This window comes from Amblyomma mixtum, chromosome 4, assembly GCF_055824585.1.
Source record: "Amblyomma mixtum isolate Tamu chromosome 4, ASM5582458v1, whole genome shotgun sequence".
Lineage (NCBI taxonomy): Eukaryota > Metazoa > Arthropoda > Arachnida > Ixodida > Ixodidae > Amblyomma > Amblyomma mixtum.
Window position 1 is genome coordinate 28,341,425 of NC_143015.1, and position 21,960 is coordinate 28,363,384.

Below are 21,960 nucleotides of genomic sequence, written 5' to 3' on the forward strand. Positions count from 1 at the left end.
CCATTGCCAGTTGGCGTCGGCTACTCGCTCCTTTCAACTCCTGCGCACGCATTCAGACCAGGTGGTCTAACTGCGTCGACGCCCGCAGATGCGGGCAGCGCTCCCCGCCAGATGGCAGAGGGTGACGCAGCGCACATTGCTCCGGGAGGTCCCGAGCACCACTACAAGCCACCGCCAGTTGGCGAAGGCAAAGTTCACGGTCGAGACCGACCATATGGCCTTAACCTGGCTGAAACGCCTGCGTGAGCCCAGCGGGAGGCTTGCGCGGTGGGCCCTGACACTGCAACGCTTCGAGTTCGAAGTGCGTTACCGCAAAGGCACTGCAAATGTAGTCGCAGATGCGCTGTCACGGGCGCCGGTCACTGACACCCAACCGGCTGGCCAGGACGAGGAGGAGGCAGAGTGGCAACTGTCTCCCCCTCTGCGGAAGGAGCTCGTTGCGGGGAGTGCCCCGTTTTCGAAGCCCCGAGAGCACGTGCACCTCGTTGGAGCGGGGATCCCTCTCGAGGTTGCGTTCAGCAGAGAAGAGCTTGTCAAGGCTCAGCAGGAAGACTCATTCTGTCAGGAGTTGATCAATAGTCTTAGTGAAGAGACAGACACTCCGACGAGTCAGGCCAAATTGCGCTGTGAAGCCACTGGTAGTGTGGTTGGCGCTAACTCTAGTGTCGCTGGTATTGCGGCGAGTGAGTTGGAGAACTTCCTGCTGGACCGGGATGGAGCTTTGCTAAAATACGTGCCAGGCAAAGAAGCCTCGGATGAGAGTTTCAAAGCCGTTATTCCGCGCAAACTGCAGCGCGCCGCTATGCGGCACTATCACGACGCAGACGGTCACGGGAGCGCTCCAAAGACATGGCAGAAGCTTTGTCGGTTTGCTACCTGGCCGGGAATGAAGGCTGACGTATGTAGATATGTACGAACATGCCACGTATGCCAAGAGAGAAAGCCTAGAGGTGGAAAGGCACCCGGCTTACTCCAACCCGTCATAAGCACCAAACCCTGGGAGATCCTGGCGTGCGATTTGATGGGGCCGCTGCCGCGCAGCAAACGAGGGTACAGATACGTGCTGGTAGTCACGTGTCACTTCAGTGGGATCGCTGAATTGTACTCGCTGCGAAAAGCGACTGCCCGGGAGATCCTGGCAAAGCTGTGTGAAGTGTTTTGCCGCTACGGCTTCCCAAAGCGGCTGATCACTGACAATGCCACGTATTTCACATCGAAAGTTTTCCGTGATACGTGTGCAGCAATGGGTGTCCGGCAGCAGAAAACCACGTGCTACCATCCCCAGTCCAATGTGAGCGAGCGCCAAAATCGAGATATCAAGCCGCTCCTGGGCGCATATGCGAGATCGCACAATGATTGGGACGAGCACTTGGACGCCATCTCCTTCGCTCTGCGCACGAGCACAAATCGCTCGACCGGCTTCACGCCGGCTTTTCTCATGTTTGGCAGAGAGCTGAACACGCCTATGGACACAATTCTCATGGAAGGGTCGGAGAGTGTCCGCGAAGTCACGGCAGATATTGAGGACTACGCAAGGCGATTGCACGAGCGTTTGGCAAATGCCATTAAGGAGGCGAACCGCAGCCGCGCGAAGGCCAGGGCAAGTCAAAAGGCCACTTATGATCGCGCACACAGAGACGTGGACTTTCAGATGGGAGACCTCGTTCTCAAGCGCAATCACGCACTCAGCGATGCAACCGCAGGTTTCGCGGCCAGTCTAGCGCCCAAATGGGTGGGACCCTTCCTGATCGCTGAGAAGCTTTCGCGGCTTAACTACCGGCTGAAAGACCCGAGATCGGGCCGAATCAGCGGACCCATTCACGTGGGAGAGCTGAAACAGTACTTCCAGAGGGAGGTTGCTGTGGAAGCAGAAACGCCACCCGCGCAAGATTGCGCAGAGGCGAGCGAAGCCCAGAGAGATCTCTACAGGCATCGCTATAATACCCGAAGCCAGCGAGCTCGCTGGGGCAACGGGAGAATGCCGAAAACGTGAGATCACGCACACGGCGGCGTCGGTTGGCCAAAACAGCTCGAGATCGAGCACACGGCGAAGGAACGCCAGACGCGCGAGATCGCGCACGGTGGACCTTATGCAAGGAAATCCACACTGGTAAAACGAAGTGTTCAGATCTAGCTTGTTTAGCTCTAAAACGACGTGGCACGTGGAGTTAAGCACGAATACGTGCATTTCACGCAGATCGGGAGATATTACGTTTTTGAGTGTAAATTCACGAGCACTGGTAAAACGAACTATTCGAATCTAGCTGTTTTGCTCTAAAACGACGTGGCACGTGGAGTTAAGCACGAATACGTGCATTTCACGTAGATCGGGAGATATTACGTTTTTAGTATACATTCACGAACACTGGTAAAACGAAGTGTTCGAATCTAGCTTGTTTTGCACTAAAACGACGTGGCACGTCGAGTTAAGCACGAATACGTGCATTTCACGCAGATCGGGAGGTATTACGTTTTTGAGTGTACATTCACGAACACTGGTAAAACGAAGTGTTCGAATCTAGCTTGTTTTGCTCTAAAACGACGTGGCACGTCGAGTTCAGCACGAATACGTGCATTTCACGCAGATCGGGAGATATTACGTTTTTGAGTGTACATTCACGAACACTGGTAAAAAGAAGTGTTCGAATCTAGCTTGTTTTCCTCTCAAATGACGTGGCACGTCGGGTTAAGCACGAATACGTGCATTTTTTTTTATTTATTTGGTCGTACTGTTAACCCTCAAATGAGGGTCGTTACAGGGAGGGAACAAAAACAAATACATAAATGAGCAATCATGAGTCAGAGTTCAAAATTTGTGCACCATTTCTCAAAAATATATCAACACCTAGCTCAAATTGTTGCACGTTCATACTCTCCACAACATCACTTGGCAATTTGTTCCACATTTCAATTACATCAGGGAAGAAAGAATACCGGTACACATCCGTACGTGTGTTAATAGGCTGTAGTACCCTGCTGTGGTTTTTCCGGGAACCACGTTTTAGAGGCGCTTTCACATAATGTTCTTTATTTATTTTTAATGTCCCTTGCATTATCTGGAAAAAAAGTTTGAGTCTATGTTTTATTCTTCTAATTTCCAGCGTTTCCAATTCACACTGCTGCATCATCTTTGTAACCGAGTCAGTACGGCGGTACTTTGAACACATAAAACGTACTGAAATCCGCTGTACTCTTTCTACCTTCTTTTTTAAGCATTTTTGGTGAGGGCTCCACACAGCATTCGCATATTCCAGAACTGGTCGTATAAACGTTTTGTAGGCGACTAACTTAATTTCTCTAGTTGCGTTTGGAAGTTTTCTCCTAAGAAAGCAAAGCTTCTGGTACGCTTTTGAATAGATATTCTCAATATGAATACGCCAGTCTAGATTATGCGTCACTGTCACCCCTAAGTACCGGAAACTTTGCACCTCGACCAAGGTATTTTCTCCAATATTATATTCAAATCTGATAACGTTCTGTTTTTTAGTTACGTGAGTGTATGTAGATTTATTGTAGTTAATTACCATGCCCCCTCTTTGGCACCACGAGTTTAATGATTGTAGGCATTTATTTAGTTTGATCTGATCTTCCGTGCAGGCTACACGCGTGTAAATTAGGCAATCATCGGCGAATAGTTTAATTTTTACAGGTGGGTTAATATTAGACGGAATATCATTAATATACAATAAAAACAAAAATGGGCCTAAAACAGACCCCTGCGGCACTCCAGACACAACTTCACACTTCGCCGACTCACTTTTTCCGATTCTGACCCTTTGATAACGGTTTTTTAAATATGCCTGAATCCACAATACTACATTTTCACTAATTCCTAGGCTCCTCAATTTGGAAAGTAGTTTATGATGTGCAACTTTATCGAATGCCTTCGCAAAGTCTATACATACAACATCTACCTGTTGGAATTCATCTGTAGCTGTACAAAGGTCATGTACAGTTTCGATTAGCTGTGTCACCGTCGAAAGGCCAGATCGGAAACCGTGCTGAACTGGGCATAATAAATCGTTTTTTTCTAAAAAATACAGAATATGTTTTGCTATTGCATGCTCTAGGACTTTACAGCACACAGAAGTGAGCGAGACCGGTCTGTAGTTGTTTACACATAGCCTATTGCCACTTTTAAATATCGGAACAACGGTGGCATCGCGCCAGTCCTGAGGTACTGAATGATCCCGCAAAGATTTGTCGAATAAAAGCTGCAAATAATACGACATCCATTCAGCGTACCGTTGAAGAAATACCGTTGGTATTTCATCTGGGCCACACGATTTTTTTGCGTCCAACCTAAGCAAATGCTGGAACACGCCCTCCCTTGTAATGCGTAGGTCTTCCATTGGGTATTGTATTGCGCAGACTAAAGGATCACCGTCACTGTCACATCTATCCTTCGTGAAAACTGATTGGAAAAAATGATTAAATACGTTTGCAATATCTTTCTTTTCTGTCACGACTGCGTCGCCATCCACTATCTGTTCTATTTCATTCTTTCTATCTGCGAAATATCGCCAAAACTTTTGTGGCGAGCTTTTAAGGAAGTTTGTAAGCGTTTTATTGAAGAACGTTTTCTTCGACTCCACCAATGCAGATTTTAGCATTTGTTTGGTTATTGAAAGTTCTGTTGCCCTGCTTTTTTTCTTCCTTAACCTTTTTATCTTACGCTTAAGGTGTATGATGCTCCTAGTTATCCATGGATTTTTTTTGCTGTGATTTCCTTATACGTGTGGGGACAAAATGATCTATGCAATATTTGATTATGCCTTTAAGTCGGTCCCATAGTTCTACACTTTCGCGGTTGGATGCTATTTCAAATTCATTAAAGCTTTCTTCCAGAACGTCTAGGATGGACGTGTCATTCGCACGGCCATAATCCTTAACATGCATCACGACATATGGTTTCTTACAGATTCTTGTGTGCAGCGGTACATTCAAGCAAACCATCTTATGAAGCGCTAACTGAAAAAACTGGTCTTCTAAAGAAACTAATTTCTGTTTTTTTTTACTTCAAGAAAATTTCAGTAACCAAAACAGAAAATCTTCCTATTTGTTGTGTTATTTAACAGATATTTTTTACAATGTACGCACCTTGGCCCTTCCGCCACGTGCTGCTGCGATGGCGGCGCGCGCGGACGAACACGTGGGAGCCGGCATTGCCAGCCCGGTCCAGCAGCCACCACTCGGCGGCGGCTACATTCCAGCAGCGGTGGGAGCAGCTGTAGAAGAGCCAGAGGGGGACGACGCCATGGATCAAAGCACACATCGCAAGCGGTGCCGTTCCACCCACTCTGAAGAGGGGGAGGGGAACAAAGGCAGCGGGGGGCGAGGAATCTGCTGCTAAGCGCGAAGCGCTGCAGCTCAATGTTCCTGTCTCACCTCCCCCTCCGCGTCCAGAGGGAGCGACCGCAGGACAAAGAGCCAGGGAGGTGACAGCCGACAATGGCATGTCTGCCAGTGCTGGCTGCTTTCCCCCTGCTCTCGCCGGAACGCAAGCCCCCACCCTGACTGACCAGCTGCCGGTGACGACGTCGGCTGACGCGGCGCAGAAGCCATCAAACCCAGCACGTGACCCAGAGGCCGCAGCTGCGGCTCTCAGTCGGAGCGCGGGGCACGCTGCCAGTGTGCCTGACAGCAACGAACGCCACGCCCCCCTGGCATCCTCATGCTCACTGGAGACCGCCAGCCTGATCCCCTGGCGCCATGCTTCAACCCGAGCACAGCGAAGGCGAAAGGCTGCCCTGCAGAGAGCTGCTGCTGCTGTGGCGGTCCATGAGGAGCTCCACTGGACAGTCCTGTTCCGGCCAGCGAAACGCGGCGTGGCCATAAGCAGGGAACAGGGCTGGGAGATTGCTGAGGAGCTGGGACCGCGCCCAGGCGTGCTGGCGGTTCGCGTTAACACGCGGCGGAATGTGGTGGCGGTGGACACCGGCTGCGCAGCTACCTTCGGCTCGCTTCTGGCCGCGACTGTCATCCGTGGCCTGGCTGTGTGCGCCAGGCAGCCAGCTCCTCGCAACCAGTCCAGTGGGCTCGTGTTCGGCGTGGACGCGCGCCGCTCAGCGGACCAGCTGCTTGCCGCAGTGTAGTCGGCGGTGGCAGTGACGTCGGCGTCGCTGTCGAGAAGCACGCTGATTCTCCGATTTGCGGCGCCGATCCCGCCGCCGCATGTGTTCATTTACAGGCGGCGCCTCGCTGTCCGGCCCTGCCGCCCGCGCCCACTGCAGTGTTCCCGCTGTTCCAGCCTGGGCCATGCCACCGAGGCCTGCAGAGCTGCTGCCCGCTGTGCCCGCTGCGGTGCACCACACGACACTGGAGCACGGTCCAAGGGAGCACCAGCGGAAAATCGCGCTGCTCAAACTGCGGCGGTCGACACCCTGCCACGGACCCTTCATGCCCCCACTGGCAACGAGAGAGGCATGTCGCCACGATTTTGGCTTCGTCAGAGGTGCCTCTCTCACGACGGGCCGTGCGCGCGGTTGTACGTGAAGAAACGGCTCCGCAGGCTGCACAGCAGCAACCAAGCAAGCGCAGCTATGCGCAGGTTGCGGGCCACAGCGAGCAGCAGCAGCAGCTTTCTCAGGAGCAGCGGGGGCAACATCCCAAGCAGCCGGCCGGTTCCCGCACCGCACCAGTGAGGCCCGCACCGACTACCTCCGGTGGTTCCCCTCTGGACGCACGCGATGCCTTAATCGCGCGCCTGCAGGCCACGTTGCGAGCACTAAGCGTGCTCCTGCCAGAGGGCTCCGAGGGTCGCCGCATCTGTGAGGAAGCGACAGGCCCTCCTGCACTAAACAGCCAACAACATGGCTAGTCGCCGGGCAGCACCCCGCATTCCCACAGTCCTGCAATGGAACGTCCGCTACCTTGCAGCGCGATACGCTGAGCTCCGCTCACACATAACATCCGAACAACCAGAGGTGATCGCGCTGCAGGAAACTTACGTCCGGCTGCGGGATGGGGAGCACCAAAGGCGGCTGCCCGGCTACATCGGCTACCATTCACCAACGAAGTGTGAGGAGTAGTCATGTGTATCAATCACCTGCGGCGACCCAGCCCATCGACCCGGAAAATCGCGGGCCTCCATTTATGTGCGGCGCGACGTCCAGCACGCGCTCGTCGGCACGGCGGCGGCGACGTGACGTTCAGGAGTGCGTAGCAGTGACAGTGCGCGTCGGGGGTGTTGACACATCAGTGGCCAGTGTTTATGTGCGCCCAGCTGTGGCGTGGAACGCGCTGTGTTTTCGTGCAGTGTCGTCGTGTTGTGCCCCGCGCCAGCTCATAGTTGGTGACTTCAATGCCCATCACTGTGCGTGGGGCAGTGCGCGCAACGACCGGCGCGGCGACGACCTGCATGACACAGTAACGGAGCTGGGACTCACTCCCCTCAACACTGGCCAGCCCACCTTCCGACGGCGTGGATCGTCAGGCTCCTGCATCGACGTTGTGTTCGCGTCCAGCGGCATCGAGGCGACACTTGTACCTGTCTGAATAAACTTCTTATCTTATCTTATCTTATGGTGTGGCGCTGCGATCGCCGAGGTGAGCGGACGTGTTCACATCGGCTGTGTCTTCTACAGATGTTTTCGCAGCGATTTCAACAGCATTTTACCGCCAATATTTCACCAACGGATCCGTGAAGTCGAGAGGCATCGACGGATACCCAGTTTTGAGGTGGGCCACCATTCTTCTCAGAGATATTGAATTATCTGCATTCCGACCACGCCGTAGCTTCGCTGGGCCTAGGCGCGTTCGCCAGACGCTAGGCCTAGCGGGCGCAACAGCTGCGCGCCGCCGACGAACGCGGCGCCAAGTGTACGGACTGTTTTGAACGAAGCGGCACAAGCCGACGAACGTCACTCAAGAATGAACGTGCAAGTGATGGGGGAAGACATTTCCGCCGAAGAAATTACCGAAGAAGCCGGATGGAAGACCGCCGGAGAGCGGTGTTCGAAAACCCGGGACCGCGGTATGAATTCGACGCACGACATCGAGGCAAGAACGAACGCGCATGGCACCAGCCAGCAAGGTACGAAACCCAAGAATGTCAAGGGAAAGGTTATTAAAGCGGGACGCATGCCCAGACTACCGAAGGAGGAAATCAAAATCTTGGTCCGACCACAAGGCGGTCTCGACATCGTTAAGGTGGGCGCCCCGACGGTCACCGCCGCAATCTTCGCAGCCGCTGGCATAACGGGAGATGAAGGTCAAGAAGACACGGTCTGTCCCAACTCACACCAGAACATCGTCGTCGTCAGCACAGCGAAACGAACGAACGCGGACCGCTATGCCAAAATACGGCAAATTGACATCCAAGGAAAATCACATGCAGTCAACGCGTATGAAACGGCACCCGATAATACAACCAAGGGAGTGATTCATGGCATCCCCATTGCGCACGGACCCCAGGCACTGGACGAGAACATCGTAAACCCGAGAAACCCACTTGCACTGGCGGCCAAACGCATAGGCACTACGACCACGGTCGTTATTGCCTTTGACGGACTCAAGGTGCCCAACGTCGTCAGGTACGGCGCAACACTCGTCCGTTGCACGTTGTATCGCAAGCAAATTGACATCTGTTACAAGTGCGGACGCCTCGGCCACCGCATGGACGTTTGCCCAAATCCCGCCAACCGCATATGCAGGGGATGCGGAGACCGCGACCCCGACAAGGGACACCAGTGCTCGCCCAAGTGTAACCTGTGCGGCGGCGCTCACATGACGGCCGACAAGGCCTGCAAGGCAAGGTACAAGACTCCGTACGTGATTCGCAGGCGACGATGGGAACGCCAAAACGCAAATGCCCAACTGACACAGCAAGACTTCCCGCCCATCCAGCCGCCCAGACTGAGATCAACGTCGAGTTCGCGTGACGGATCCCGCTCCCGCAGCCGGCAAAGGGACAGCCGCGATCAGAAAACATCGAGATCCAGGACACCAACTCCCGGAGACAAGGTGAGCTGGGCGGATACTGTCCGGGGCACCGCGCGGGAGGGGGTCGTAACAGCGCCTGTAGTCCCAGGGCAAAATCAGCAAAATCACAAAGCCGATAATGGCATTTTAGAGGCGCTCAGGAAAGAGAACGCAGAAATACGAAAAGAGAACGCGGTAATGCGCGAACTAGTGCAAAAGCTCATGCTGGAGATGCAAGAACTCAGACGCGAGCACGCCGTGGTGGAACAAAACAAACAAATCGCACAACAGCAGGTGCCAGCGAGCGTTCCGGACGCGAACGCGCCCGCCCCGAAGAAACGCGCGCTACAACAACAGCACGAGGGCGGTTTCGAGACCCAGGTTCCAGCCGAAATTACAGACATCAAGACAATGCTGTGCACCATGCAAAGTACCATTGAGACCCTTCACGCAACAGTCCTCGGGCTAGCAAACAGGACCACTAACATCGAAGGAAACATGCAGATAATCATGAATCACTCCGTATTCACGCAACACGGACACGTGCCGGCTAGCTGTGATGCGGGACCGAGCCACCATCAAGGGCAGGCGGACAACTCGCTTCAGCATCAACATGGCCAATGATAACCAAGGGATAGTAATATGGCAGTGGAACTGCCGTGGCTTCGTCGGCAAAAAGGCGGTTCTACAGCAACACATCCGGCACGCAACACGTAAACCGGACGTAATATTACTCCAAGAAACACTCACCAATGCGGCTACTTTGACTGGCTACAAAACGCATGACAGCAAAATCAAGGGGAGGGGTGTATGCACGCTCGTTAGGAAGCGTCTCACATTCGTTGAACACGAACTAAGTGGTGTCCAGATGGAACACGCTTTCATCGAACTGATACCCACCAAGCAGAGGAAACAAAGTATATTCATATTGAACGTTTACAGCAGCCCGTCAAAACACCGCCAACGCTTCCGTGCGCTGTTTCAGAAGACGCTGAAGATTGCCGGGTCCCGGACGTTGATTGCAGGGGGCGATTTCAACGCGGCAGACACAGCATGGGGTTACGGATACAGCACGACCAAGGGAAGACAACTCGGACAAGATGCGCATGAACTCGACTTCATGTTACTTACGGACCCGGCGCACCCGACAATAATCGGTAACTCTATTACCAGAGACACGACCCCGGACCTTACGTTCGCCCGAAATACCGGGACGACGGCCACCACGTGGAAAAACACGTCGACCGACCTTGGGAGCGACCACATGATCGTCGAAATATACGTCCAGACGCCAGACAAGGCGCAGGACAGTAAGCGAAAGTTCCAATGGACCGACTGGGAAGACTTCAGAAAGAAACGAGACCAAAAAGAATCTGCAGGCGATACAATCACGGACATCGAAGCCTGGACCCGCTCGCTGGTTGCAGACGCCAAAGCGTCAACCAAGACCGTCGAAACTGAGGTTGAAACTGACAAGATGGACAGCCGCCTGGCGCATCTCATCGAGGCGAAGAATTCGATCCTGGCCAGGTGGAAGGGCCAGAGACTCAATCGGAGACTTAGAAAGAAAATAGCTGAGATCAACCGCAACATCGAGGAGCACTGCCGAACGCTCAACCGCCAGCAATGGGACGAGTTATGCAATGCAGTCGATGGACAACTGCACAACGGGAAATCGTGGAACCTGCTCAGGTATCTGTTGGACGAAACGAAGACCAAATCCCATCAGAGTGACTGCCTCGCACGTCTATTACACAGGGAGCTCGAGAAGTACAGTGAAGATGCAGTGACCGTCCAGTTACTAGCCAAGTACTTGCCGCACACGTCGACTGCACAACACGGCCCTTATGATGGGGATCCGAATGTAGAATTGGATAAGGACTTTAGTGCAGAAGAGATCAGGACCGCGCTGCACAACCTACACAGCAGATCGGCGCCAGGCCCTGACGGTGTGTCGAATCGCGCCCTGAAGAATCTTGACGACAAATCCGTGGAACAGTTAACGGCATTTATCAATGACTGCTGGCAGCGCGGCACCCTCCCGCAACAATGGAAAACTGCGAAAATGATACTAATCCCGAAACCCGGAAAAGCACCGAGCCTCGAAAACCTTCGCCCCATATCGCTGACGTCCTGCGTCGGCAAGACCATGGAGCACGCATTGCTTAACCGCTGGCAAGCCCACTTAGAGCACAAAGGGGCATACCCACCATCCATCATAGGATTCCGCCCACAATTGTCCACGCAGGACGCAATGATACAACTGAAGCACCACGTTCTTGATGGCAAGACGAGAGGCACCAAAGCAATTCTCGGCCTCGACCTTGAAAGCGCGTTCGATAGAATTTCGCACTCGGCGATCTTACACCAGATATCGCGCCATAACCTAGGTGTACGCACGTACAACTACGTTAAAGATTTCTTGACAGACAGGCGAGCTGTTTTAGTGGCAGGGGACCTCCAGCTAGAAGAGCAAACGCTGGGGAGCACCGGCACCCCGCAGGGCTCCGTCATCTCGCCCACGCTCTTCAACCTGGTCATGATCGGCCTAGCAGAAAAGCTACAAGAACTGAAAGACGTCCGGCACACAATATACGCCGACGATATAACCCTTTGGGTGCACAAAGGCAGCGACGGTCACATCGAAACGGTACTGCAACTAGCAATCGAGACAATAGAGGAATACCTAGAGGGTACGGGTTTACGATGTTCGCCGAAAAAGTCGGAACTCCTACTCTACCGCCCCACGCAGAGGGGCAGACCACCCGGGAGTGGTCGGAATGCGGCAACGACAAAGCGCGAGTACGAAGAGATCAGACTACGTACGAGAAACGGAGCAACCATCCCGATAGTACACACAATTAGGGTCCTCGGCATGATAATCGAGGCCAACGGCGTCAACGGCGAAACGATCACTAAATTAAAGCACAAGACAGCTAACGCCATGCGAATCCTCAAGAGGGTCACTAGCAGAAGAAACGGAATGAGGGAGGAGAGTCTCACACGACTCATACACTCTTTCGTCATTAGCCATATTGCGTACGTTGCGGCATTCCACAACTGGTACAAGGGAGAAGAAGCCAAGATCAATGTCCTCATTCGCAGGGTGTACAAGATAGCACTGGGTCTACCCGAGTCCCCCAGCACGCATCGCTTGCTCCAGCTCGGACTTCACAACACGCTTAGCGAAATCGCCGAGGCGCAGCGCACTTCACAACTGGAAAGATTAACGGGAACGACAGCAGGCCGCCAGATCATGGAAAGTCTCGGCATCCGTTACCACGTACAACAAGGCCAGAAAGTAGCCATTCCAAACGCGATCAGACAAACGCTAAGAGTCGACCCGATTCCACGAAACGTCCACCCGGAACACAACCGGGGAAGAAGATATGATATGATTGAAACAGCGCAAGGCCGAAGGCCAAAAAAAGAGAGCAGAGGAAAGGAGGAAAAGGACAACACAGCGCTGAACTAGCAACTGACATTTATTTAGCACGCTGCGCGTATAAATACATTCAGGCACCAAAATAGAAAACCACGCATAGAGCAATTCATGCACCAGGATCCCTGCAAGCAAACACAAACTAAGAAATGCGATTCAGGAAGCGAAGTTCTTTTTGTGATAAAGACACTGATGCAGCACTTACACATGTATCACCATACTTCTTGATATTCGAAGCCTCGATAATTTCCCGGCAAAGCTGATCTTTGTTCCTAGCAACAACTCGGCAAAAATTAAACTGTGGGGTGCAATCACAATCACGGCAATGCATGCTAAGGTTACGAGACTCTTTGTTATCTACATTGTTGCGGTGCTGCCTGAGCCTATCATTTAAGCACTGTCCAGTCTGGCCAATATAAAACCTATTACAAGTGAGAGGAATGGAATACACGACATTTTTTTGACACTTCACAAATTTGCATTCATGGTTTTTGGGGCAATCGGGGGAAGTTTTCCCTGGGTTGTTGACACGCGTACACAAGCTAGATAACTTAACGGGGGCCGAAAAAACAACATCCACTCCGACTCTTTTACCAACACTTTTCAAATTATGTGATATCTTGTGGATATAGGGAATGGCTGCTACTCGCTTACTTGTTTGACGTTCAGAACTGGCGGAGCATTTCAGTTTCTTCAACAAAACTTCGGCCACAGAAGAAAGCACGTGAAGCGGATAGCCACTAGCAGTAAGCCTCTCTACCTGGTTACTACCTGGTTACTCTCTACCTGGTTACTCTCTACCTGGTTACGGAAGAAGAGTGGCCAGGGCCAGAGCTCTCCTGCACAGCCACTGAGACGATACGGGGACAAGGTTCGTTGACGCCGCGGAATACGCAGAACGCTCGCGATTCGCGGTTGCGGTCGTCGATTCATGCGGCAAAACGCGCATAACGTCAAGTGTAGCGTGCGAACGCGCAGAAGAGGCGGAGGAAGCGGCGGTGGCACTCGCCCTCACGGATCCGACGTGCACCGTGGTTCTCTGCGACTCGCGTCAGACGGTTAGAAACTTCGCCAAAGGATGGATCTCACAGAGAGCGGCCCGAGTCCTGAGGAACCGACAAGTCCAGCAGGAGGTAGAATTCCAAACCAGAATTCAATGGTTCCCGGCGCACATGGGAGAAGTATCGAGGAAGTATCGCAACCGCAACGAGACGGCACACGCAAAGGCGCGCGAGCTCGCGAACCGCGCCGGCGACCGTCGTCCGTGGAATAGCACCAAAGACTGCTTGACCAGCTACAACGAAATTACTAAGGCCGTCTGCCTGGCCCGCCGAACCTTCCCTCCGCCCAGCGACAAGCTGGACAGGGCGCACGCGGTGACCCTCAGACAACTGCAGACGCTCACGTACCCCAACCCGGAGCTATACCACAGGCTTTACCCCGGTACATACCCGACAAATATATGCAAGGTCTGCAACGCCAATGTAGCCACTTTAAATCACATGCTCTGGGACTGTAACAAAAACCTTCACGGTGCTAATTCCGGAACCCTCCCGCCGCGGTTGGCCGCTGCCTTGCGCAGCCCCAGCCTCGGGGACCAACTCTGGGCCGTCCAGCAGGCCCGCGAGGCGACGGCGAGGCAGCGCCTCGACGTCCCCGCGTGGGAGACCTAAGGCCCCGTCGGCGAAAGCTCTGCAGGACTATGAATAAAGTTGTTACCAAAAAATCTTATCTTATTTTATCTATCTTACCTGGCGTCGTGCACCATCCCTCTGGGGCTCGGATCACTTCCCCATCACCATAGAGCCCACTGCTAAAGACGCGCGCCCCATGCGTACGTACGCAATCGTGAATTGGGGCCGCTTCCGCCAAGAGGTGGACGCCGCCGCTGCGTCCGGCGCCGATTACTTCACCAGTCTTGTCCGGAGCGCCCTCGCAGCCACGCGTCGCGCAGAGGTGCGGGCAGGTCAGCCAACACCCGACAATAAGCTGCTCGATCTGCGCGACAAACGGGACAAGGCGGAGCGCAGGGCGCGACGGACGGACAAACCAGAAGACTGGACGGTCTACAATCGGCTAGACGCAGCGGCAAGACGTCACTACAACAAGCTCTATCGACGGCAGTGGGCATCTCTCTGTAACACGATGGAGAAGGATCGCAGCTCGCGACGGCTCTTCACCACACTGCGGCGCATCACTACAACTCAGAGGAACCCTCAGCCCCTGGCCGCTCTCGCCATCTCGAGCGGCCAAACAAACCAACAGCTGGCTGAGCAGTTCGCTGACCGATTCGCGCCACAGTGCAACGCGAGCAGTGCAGTGACGACATCGGGCCCCAGTTTAGACGCCAGTGCCTCTTCCCCCGCCCCGGATGACGGCCCGTGCAACGCGCTCTTCACAGCGGCGGAACTGAACGACGCGCTGCGCCACTGCACCCGCCGCTCAGCGCCCGGGCCAGACGGGGTTACCTATCAGATGCTGCGCAACCTGGACGCGGAGCAACTTCAAGTCCTCCTGCGGCAGCTCAACCTGGTGTGGGAACGCGGGGTGCTACCTGAGGAGTGGCGCACAGCGGTCGTCTGCCCGATACCGAAGCCAGGCCGCCCACCCACGGAGCTCAGCGGATACCGGCCAGTGACGCTAACGTCGGCGGCATGCAAGCTGATGGAGCATATGGCGCTCCAACGCCTGCATGCGCGGGCCGCGGAGGCGGACTTGTTCGACGAGCGTCAGACAGGCTTTCGCGAGATGCGCTGCGCGGCAGACTCAATCGCTGACGTTGGACGGATGGATGGATGGATGGATGGATGGATGGATGGATGGATGGATGGATGGATGGATGGATGGATGGATGGATGGGTGGATGGGTGGATGGGTGGATGGGTGGATGGGTGGATGGGTGGGTGGGTGGATGGATGGATGGATGGATGGATGGATGGATGGATGGATGGATGGATGGATGGGTGGATGGGTGGATGGGTGGATGGGTGGGTGGGTGGGTGGATGGATGGATGGATGGATGGATGGATGGATGGATGGATGGATGGATGGATGGATGGATGGGTGGATGGATGGGTGGATGGATGGATGGGTGGATGGATGGATGGATGGATGGATGGATGGATGGATGGATGGATGGATGGGTGGATGGGTGGGTGGATGGGTGGGTGGATGGATGGGTGGGTGGATGGGTGGGTGGATGGGTGGGTGGATGGATGGGTGGGTGGATGGGTGGGTGGATGGGTGGATGGGTGGGTGGGTGGGTGGGTGGGTGGGTGGGTGGGTGGGTGGGTGGGTGGATGGATGGATGGATGGATGGATGGATGGATGGATGGATGGATGGATGGATGGATGGATGGATGGATGGATGGACGGACGGACGGACGGACGGACGGACGGACGGACGGACGGACGGACGGACGGACGGACGGACGGACGGACGGACGGACGGACGGACGGACGGACGGACGGACGGACGGACGGACGGACGGACGGACGGACGGACGGACGGACGGACGGACGGACGGACGGACGGACGGACGGACGGACGGACGGACGGACGGACGGACGGACGGACGGACGGACGGACGGACGGACGGACGGACGGACGGACGGACGGACGGACGGACGGACGGACGGACGGACGGACGGACGGACGGACGGACGGACGGACGGACGGACGGACGGACGGACGGACGGACGGACGGACGGACGGACGGACGGACGGACGGACGGACGGACGGACGGACGGACGGACGGACGGACGGACGGACGGACGGACGGACGGACGGACGGACGGACGGACTGTCAATCAGTCGTGATTCAAAAGCGGCAATGATTCTTGTTTGTAATCGCGTAATATCATGTTGTTACAACCTAAACCGAAATGGCTAGCGGAAGTGTTCAGTCACCCATTCATCACGCCGATATGTTTACTGCAGGCAAATGTGCGCACAGCCGGCAGGAAATAAAAAGAAATGACGCTCCCGAAGATACATTTGCACTGCACCGATGTTTTCACACAGGTTACACAGTTTCTCCGGCGAGTCGTAAACCGAGCACCCATCATCACAAAACGTACTGAATGGAGCCAAGCTCGCCAAGCTCGCGTAGCGTCACGTCGCACACACGGCAATTCTCAAGCACAGTGCCAACACGAATCGCGAACAAAATGGTAACGAATGCGTAGCCAGCAACAACGTCATGTGCACGCTTCGGTCGCGATCACTGCAACCATCGCAACGAATGCGACTAGCTGCACAACGCCACGTTCATTTCAGCATTCGGAAAGCACGGCGTGCGTAGTGAGCTCTCGAAGGTGCACATTTCACTGCCTTGACGTAAAAGCACTCGCTTCGATCGCAATCACTTTCACTACGCGGATACTAGTCACTGCTAGGCAGCTCATGCACGCACAGTTCACCGTGAGCAGCTGTTGTTCGCCGCTGTGCGTGATGATCCTCGCAGGAATTAGGAACGCTTACCACAAACAGCTCCATATAAACACTTCGTGACACCGCCAACGCGTAGGTCTTGCGTCGGTTTGAAGAGGCGCTCTGTCAACTACATCAGCGTCGATTTCAACTCGGGAAACTGTCGCTGCTCGCCACTGCTGCACGCGGAGAAGTTCGCAGTCGCTCTGAACACTCGTAATATCAACATGTGGCCAATATAGTATGCCTCGCGGCATAGCTGCCACCACTACAGCCGCGAACTATGCCTCGCTCCCCAGTTCAGTCGACGGACGGCCATCTTGCCCCGGCAGGAGCGGATGCCTACGTCACGTAAAAAGCAGCCAATCGCTGCAATTCGGTCGCCGGGCGGTTCGCTCGTCCGCCCCAAAGTTGAAGTTCGCCAACTTTCCTTTCGCCTGCCGAACGGGGCGAATGCCTATTGTCTGGTCGTTCGGTTCGCCAGTCCGCCTGCCTGGCGGATCCGCTCAAAAGCGATCGTACAACGGCCTTTAGAGAGTCTCGTTTAAAATCCTGAAATCCCGTATGGTGCCCGTATGTTCTCGTTTGTCGCCCATGTTTTTCGTTCTGTGCCTCGATCCACTGTTGCGCCGCATCGCCGCGAGTCCGTCCGTGCGCGGTTTCCCGCTGCCGGTCCACGGCCAGGTGAAGGTCTCGGCATACGCCGACGATGTGTCCCTGTTCTTGCGGGACGAGGACAGCTACGTAGCGTTTTTGCGGCTGTTTGAAGTGTACAGCGAACTGTCCGGTGCCCAGCTGAACAGGGGCAAGAGTAGGGCGTTGCGTTTTAGCGCGTTCTCCTCAGACCTGTTGCGCGACGTGCAGTGGGTTTCCGCCGTGAAGGTTTTAGGGGTTTATTTGCTCGCGTCCGGCGAGCTGGCTCGCGAGACGTGGACCCGGCCAAGGGAGTGACACTCTCATAGAGCCAATGGGGACGTTTTTTTTTAGAGCGCAGCTCTTTGGCGTCCGTTGCTGGGTTTCGCGTCGTCGTCGGCGTCGGCCTCGTAACCAGCTCCGCCCCCAATGTCACGCTTTTCAATTGGTCGAAATGCTCGTGACGTCACAGTGCGCGAATTTCAAATGGGGCCAATTGTACTTTGGCTAGTAACCATGCAACCAATCAAAGGGATCGTATAGTGATGCTGCAACTAAGTTGGACTGAGTTTAGTTAATTGCTTAATTAATCAATTAGCCTAATTAATGTAGAGGAGAATGAAGAGGTCAGAAGAAAAGAAAAGAAAGACGCGCGCCGCAACGACAACAGCGTCCGCGGAAGGAGACGCTGCTGAAAAAAAAAACAGACAAGTACGAAGCCGCGTTCCCTCTACCACCACGCACTTCCCCACTCAGTAAGACGTTGCTCGTTTCATATACGTTGTGTCGAACATCCTAGACAGTTCCAACAATTGACAGGTTAATGACAGAACACGATGGATAGAAATATAATAATATAAATATGAAATAGCCTAATTAACCTTTCTAGTTAGACCGCATAAATCAATAAAACCGAGAACGAAATTGGTCGAGTTGGGGAATCGAACCAGGGTCTCCGGAGTGCGATACGAGCACGCTAGCCACTCCGTAATGCCAGCTGAATGGTTTGGAATCAACAAAGGCGCGTCTAGCTAATACGGCGTCTTCGTTCACTCCCATCTTCCCCCTTTCCCTTACGGCGAGGTGCAGGTGTCCACCCAGATATGCGAGAGAGAGAGATACATTTCCTTTCCTCAAAAAATAAATTTACCGTCCAGCAAGGCGTACAGCCGAATTGGCGATGGCGTTCTGTGGACTCCCTGGCAGCGTTGCAAGACGCTGTCGCGTTCCACTCTTACAGGCGAAGCTTAACATGTTAACCACACATCAGTAACACACGCAGACAGCCAATGGACGCGTCATTCGCTGGCAGCACTTGATTCATCATTCACAACCACATTCTTAACGTACGCTCCCTTGCCGCACATGCCAAGGACGTACACCATGATCACATTCTGCGCCATTCCTCTGTACTTTGCTTTGCTGAAACCTGGATGGATCCCGAAGAGCCTCTCGAAATCATAGATTTCCTATACTGCTGTGGTGCTCGCAGAGACCACAACAGAGCGGCGGGAGTCGCTATCTACTTGCGCACAGGTCTCTCTGCAATACCAGTCGAAATGTTTGGCACGTCACATGAAGTTGGCGAACTGTGCGCCGCAAAGTTGCCCAACGGCTTGCTGGTAGTAGCTGCCTACTTCGCCCCTACCGCACTCACGAAAGACGTCGTGCACTTCCTGCAACTCGCATTAACCGTCCATCGATCCACACCAATGTTAGTAGTGGGGGACTTTAATGTTGACATAAAGACAAACAGCAATTTCCTAACACTTATGCGGGAGAACATCCCGTTCCTCTCGCTCGTAACGCGTCCCACGGCTGTGACAACCTCGCGAGGCACTTGTATAGATCTCGTCTTTGAGAATCAAGCATTGGTGTACCAAGTCGAACATATATCAGTCTATTTCTCTGACCACAAAGCTTCCTTCATGACTGTCAAGAACTGTTAGTGGAGTCTTTGTTAAAGGAATACGTGTGAAAAATAAAAACAAAAATTCTGTGATAGCGCATACATGTGTTGCTCGATTTCTTTGCCTCAATCTATCGAAAAGGTGAAACAGCTTATTTGCTGCGCTCAAATTTCGCATTAGGAAGTAACGTAATCGTCGGTAATTTTTTCGAAGGCGATGGTGGCGGCACCTGGGAGAGGCGGTAAACGCATCAAAAATCCAATATGGCGGCGCGCGTTTAGGCGGCTGGTTGTGGCCGGTTGCTCGCGCTACAGTGCACTGTACCCGCGCGTTCCTGATGCTGGCGGCCGCTAGCTCGATCCAAGCTTTGTAAATAGTGGTGATTAACTGATCCCGCGCTGCATTCACGCTTGATTTCCTTAGTACTTACGGAATCTGCTCACTCGCTTTTGTATTTCGATGTGTCTGTTGATGTAGCATGGTGTATGGTGGCGAGCGGCGCGACTGCTTAGCAGCTGAGCTCGATCGAGAACGAAAAGCGTAAATGGTTTTTGTACAAAGAACAATTTATTAAAAGAACATCAGCAGTGACAATCGATGTCCAAAAAGTGATTTTAAGTATGAGTGACATTGCAGTATCAGTAACAGGCATCAAAAATCAAAATAAAAAAACGCCATTATGTAAACCTAGAAGACATGAGCGCGCAGAGAATATATAGGGGATAAAAAAAGGTATCAAGGTACAGTAAACATAATAAAATGCTACATGACTGAATATACGTTTGTACGCGACTTTGTAAGAGATTTAGGTAAATAGCAGAGAAGTAAAACATCTGACCTGTATTGAAACGCATCAGTCTGTGGCTATGAATAAACACGCGCAGAGGAAGGTAGAGAAAATTTTCAACCTTTGATTCGTGTAGAAGAAATCACAGTGCGTTGGGCTAGGGACAACATAATATGCTGCAGTGCTAGTTCTTAGTATAAAGACTCCAAGAAAAGCTCACTGTGTGACTCGACATGACGCCAATGACGCTGCTGCAGTGCGAATGTCGCCGACGTCGCCGTGCGTCGTCTGCTTGTCGTCTGCTGCCGCGTTACCCGCGTCGTCATCTTCGCAACTAATTTCTTTGATGTCTTATTTTTAATACCTATGGCTGGTTATAATTTAGTTCATAAGCATGTTTTATGCGAAGCATATTGCTAGAGCTACCACTCACGCCGTCGGCGTGGGACCCCTAGACGTCACGCCACGTGACACCGTGACGTCGCCGTGACGATGCCATCGCACAGACGCCGGAATGTCCTCGAGCGGCATTCCCGCGCATTTCGAACGCGCGTTCACACTCGCTGTAGGTGAAACGCTCGCTCCACCGGGCAGGCAGACGCGGCTTCCGTGGCAATCCAGGCGCTCACCCAACGCGCGTCTCGGGGTTAGTCGGCGTTCCGTGTAGCCATGCCGTTGTCTTCCCCCGCGACGAAGGCTTCTAGTGGTTGTATTAAAATGACCAAGTTTGCAACCAAGGAAAGCCATGTATTACCAAGCCTAGCCACCAATATGCTTCGCATCTGACTAGGCTTAACCTTAGCTAAGCCTCAGCCATAAGCCCCGTTTACCGCCGATACCAGGATCGCTGCAATCGTTTCGACCGGGGCGCCACCCTCGGCGCGGACGCGCAACTTGCAACATGCCACAGCCCTGAGAAGCGTTTGCGGGTAGGTAGGCTGGAAACGCTGATTGGTCGATGGGATGCGCTTCTCCGTGACGTTTTTTGACTTCGCCCTCGTTCTCAACCGGACGTGGCGTCAACGCGCCTTTCTCGACCTCTCCCTAGAGCGCCTGGGGAATCGCTAGGTGCACCCGCCGCGCCGCGCGTGCGTGGTGAGCGGGCATTCGTTTCGTGATCCTCGGCGCACTCGTTTCGAGGCGTGTGCAGCTATGGCGTTCGTGCGTGGTGCGCTCGTCGGCGACAGCCAGCTGAAATTTCTGTGCAGGTTTTGCTTGTGGCTTTCGCCGTTTCGCCAGGAGCACGTGGCTAGTGTCGTGCTCGTATTTAAAGTTTTTGCCGCGGCACTACGAGGATCCGCATCAGGCGCGCTTTGAGGAGCGCCGTTTGACAGCTACGCTGACGCTCTTGTCGGGCGTGCGCATTCTCAACCCCGAGGTAAGGACTGAACTACATTGTCGCAAGTTTTCTCGTGCATTGAGGGCTCACCAAATTTCGGTGCTTGTAACGAAACTTTTTTATTGCAGCATCGTTCCCTGGATATGCTTCTCGGAAGCCGATGTCATTGTTCGCCGCGGACGCTGGGCCTACTGCTCGCCGCCACGCCACTGTAGGTTGACGTTGAAGAGCTGCTCCAAACGGCCCTTTTCAGGGCCGCTTCATTGCTTCCTGGAAGATTGCGGGCATCCAATCTCGCGGCCGTGTTCCCTCTCTTTGTCGAAATCGGCGCCAGACATCAGAACCCGCGCTAGGCCTCGTTGCAGGGTTAAACGGGTGCAGTGTGGCTTTAGAGAAGTTATGACTTGCGCTTAGTCTAGCTATATCATTCACCCAGTACCAAGGGCGTCCGCAGAACTTTTTCCAGGGGGGTGCACCCGATGGCCGGTTATGGG

The 21,960-nt window shown here is 53.8% G+C and overlaps 1 protein-coding gene across 1 annotated transcript in view; it reads left to right on the plus strand.

The window, feature by feature from the left end:
* The first annotated feature begins 5,118 nt into the window (after positions 1-5,118).
* The window catches only part of LOC149346022 (uncharacterized), a 43,686-nt gene continuing 26,844 nt past the window's right edge, over positions 5,119-21,960 (plus strand). The window contains exons 1-2 of the mRNA XM_089541237.1: positions 5,119-5,466; positions 6,016-6,028. Coding sequence (XP_089397363.1) covers positions 5,452-5,466; positions 6,016-6,028 — 28 coding nt within the window. The 5' untranslated portion in view covers positions 5,119-5,451. The remainder of the gene's footprint in view (positions 5,467-6,015; positions 6,029-21,960) is intronic.